This window comes from Frankliniella occidentalis, unplaced genomic scaffold (genome assembly GCF_000697945.3).
Source record: "Frankliniella occidentalis isolate FOCC.00 unplaced genomic scaffold, Focc_3.1 Scaffold35, whole genome shotgun sequence".
NCBI lineage: Eukaryota > Metazoa > Arthropoda > Insecta > Thysanoptera > Thripidae > Frankliniella > Frankliniella occidentalis.
The window spans coordinates 258,182-260,705 of NW_026267165.1; the positions used below are offsets into that span (position 1 = coordinate 258,182).

Consider the following 2,524-nt stretch of genomic DNA (forward strand, 5'->3'; position numbering starts at 1 on the left):
GCCCGGCCCGACCCGGCCGCCGAATTCCGAGTGAAAGAATTTGTAATTCAAGCACGTGTTTGAGCTGGACCCGCCGGTCCTCCAGACTCGGCGCACCTGACCGGCAGGAAACGGCACTTGAACGTAAGCGACTCGTTTTTCTAAGACCCCATCCTCGTCCGCCGGATCGGCTCTTACATTCAATTTCGTTTTCGAGATATCAGTCTTATGCCGTCGTTACTCTGGGACTTTTTTTTTCGTAAAACGGTCTCACACCTTTTTGCTGAGCTTAACTTGAACTTGAAATTAAACTTTAACTTTAAATGCTCAGCTCTGTCAGGAAGCGCAAGGGGAGACCGCCCGGAAGACTGCGTGAAGTGAGGCGCCTGGTGTGAGACATGGGATGTGAGGTGGACAGGCATGCCAACCAAAATCGCGAAACCATTTTAATTTTAGCGCGCCGCAGGCCAAGGTAGACGCACATTTAGCTCAGCTTCACACGGTTTTAAAAAAAGGCACTTGTGTCCCACACCTTTCAATGTAAAGGCACTTTGTGTTCTTCACCTTTCTTTATTGATTTCGATTCAGAGTGAGTCCCACACCCGCTGGGCCAGAAACAGTGTGTCCAATAACACCGAACGTATGGAAGACTGTCCAACACTGTTTGATGTCGGACACCATATGTCGCACACACAAACGAGTGCCTCACATCAAATAATAAAGGTGTAGTACACAAGTGCCTCAGAGTAAAAGGTGTGAGATCGTCTTACAGAAAGGTGTCCAGAGTGGAGTGGCGCGAGCGTCCAGCCGTGCTGCCTTGATGGGCTCCTGGACGACGTGTTGCGATCGTCGCGGGCTGAGCGTGTCGGAGGGTCCGGGGGACGTTGACGGATTGTTTCGAACGCGCCTCGATAGTACGCTTCGTCAGCGCCTCGTCGAAGGGCAAAGGACGGGGCGTGGCAGGGCGTGGCAGGGCGTGGCGGTGCGTGCGCCGTATACTAATGTTTTTCTCTCTTTTTTTATCTTTATTTCCAACCCTTCGTGGAGGGCTAAACAAGTGGCGAGAGGGGGGCGGGGCACGTTATAGGTCGATGCTCGCCAGTTTTGCATTCCTGAAAGCCCCTCTCCCTGCCCCTCTCAACCCTCTTCCCTTTCACCCCTCTGAGTACTAACCGAGAAGGCCGCCGAGCAGGCCCTGCAGGGGACAAACGGACGACCAGCTTTTTTTTCTCTTCTCTCTCTCTTGCCCTGGTGTGTAACGATGTCGATGTCTCAGGGGCGTGCCTGTTCACGATGGTGTACGCCATCCCGGGGACGGTGGTGGTGGCCGCGTACTCGCTCATGGGTCGGCGGCTGTGCGCCGTCAAGCCACCCTTCGACGAGAACTCGACGGCGGGCAGCGCCAGCTCGCAACAGGCAAGGAAATCAGTTGCAAAATGTTTCAAATATTATTTTTTCTGAAAATATTTATTGACGACAAATGCCTTAAAAAATTAAAAAGCATGATACCAAGATTGCACTAAGTTGGACAAATTGTGAATGGTTGTTGGGTTGGACGGTTGTGACACTTTGGTGTGGTTGCAGGGCTCCCGCCTGGTGCGCGAGCGGCGACGCGTGGCGCGCATCCTGCTCGTGCTCGCCATCCTCTTCGCCATGTGCTGGCTGCCGTACAACGTCATCATGCTCGTGCTCGATCTGCTCGACTCGAGCGACAACGTGCAGTGGCTCATCGACGTGAGTACCGAGAGGAACGACACAATACGACGAGGAGGAGAGTAACGAGCGTATCGCATCGCCGTCGTGCTGGTCGTTTGGGCACCCCCTGCTCCCACGGCGGGGCACTTCTACACTCTACACTACAAACAAAATCATTGTAAACCCCACCTCCCCCTCCCCCTTTTCCATTTGTAAAAGAAACAGGAAATATAAAAAAAAGGAAATAAGAAAAAAAATCGGAAAAATCAGGAAAAGTCTAAAAAGTCAGGGCCCCCCCGTCCTGCTCCCGCCGCCGCCTTGTTGACCGAGCGCCCCGCTCCTGCTCCCTGTTTGCAGATGCTGCCCTTCACCTTGCTGCTGGGCCACTGCAACTCGGCCATCAACCCGCTGCTCTACTGCTTCATGACGCGCAACTTCCGGCGCACGGTCAGGGGGCTGTTCACCCGGCGCCGGCCCCGGCCCCTGGGCAACCGGCCGCAGCAGCGCTGCAAAGTAAGCACCACCGCAGGGGCGGCGCGGCGCCGGCCTTGGCCTTCAGGAGGCACACTGGGTGTCTTTCTAGGCAGTCCCCAAGACACAGGTCATGGTACAGGTCGTGGTACACGTCGTGGCAGGAGGCACACTGGGTGTCTTTCTAGGCAGTCCCCAAGACTGTCTCTACCAGAGGAGGGGCTCGGCGTGGATATGGTAGAGACCGGATGTCGGTTGGAGTGGCTCATATAGCACGGCTCACTGGGGCAGTGGGCAGTGCATTTCATGGAGTGGCCACAACGGGTGGGAAAGGCAACGCCACCTGCTAAACGCCGCTTTTGGTCGGATAGTGGGGGAG

At 55.3% G+C, this 2,524-nt stretch overlaps 1 protein-coding gene across 3 annotated transcripts in view; it reads left to right on the forward strand.

Moving 5' to 3' along the window:
• The window catches only part of LOC113216145 (orexin/Hypocretin receptor type 1-like), a 139,250-nt gene that overhangs the window by 130,583 nt on the left and 6,143 nt on the right, over positions 1-2,524 (forward strand). For 2 of the 3 annotated variants that reach the window (XM_052266033.1, XM_052266034.1), the window contains exons 6-8: positions 1,256-1,395; positions 1,564-1,713; positions 2,032-2,187. In XM_052266033.1, the coding sequence (XP_052121993.1) occupies positions 1,256-1,395; positions 1,564-1,713; positions 2,032-2,187 (446 nt within the window). Of the gene's footprint in view, positions 1-1,255; positions 1,396-1,563; positions 1,714-2,031; positions 2,237-2,312; positions 2,509-2,524 lie in introns of those variants that run through there. The other variant, XM_052266035.1, reaches the window with a different exon arrangement.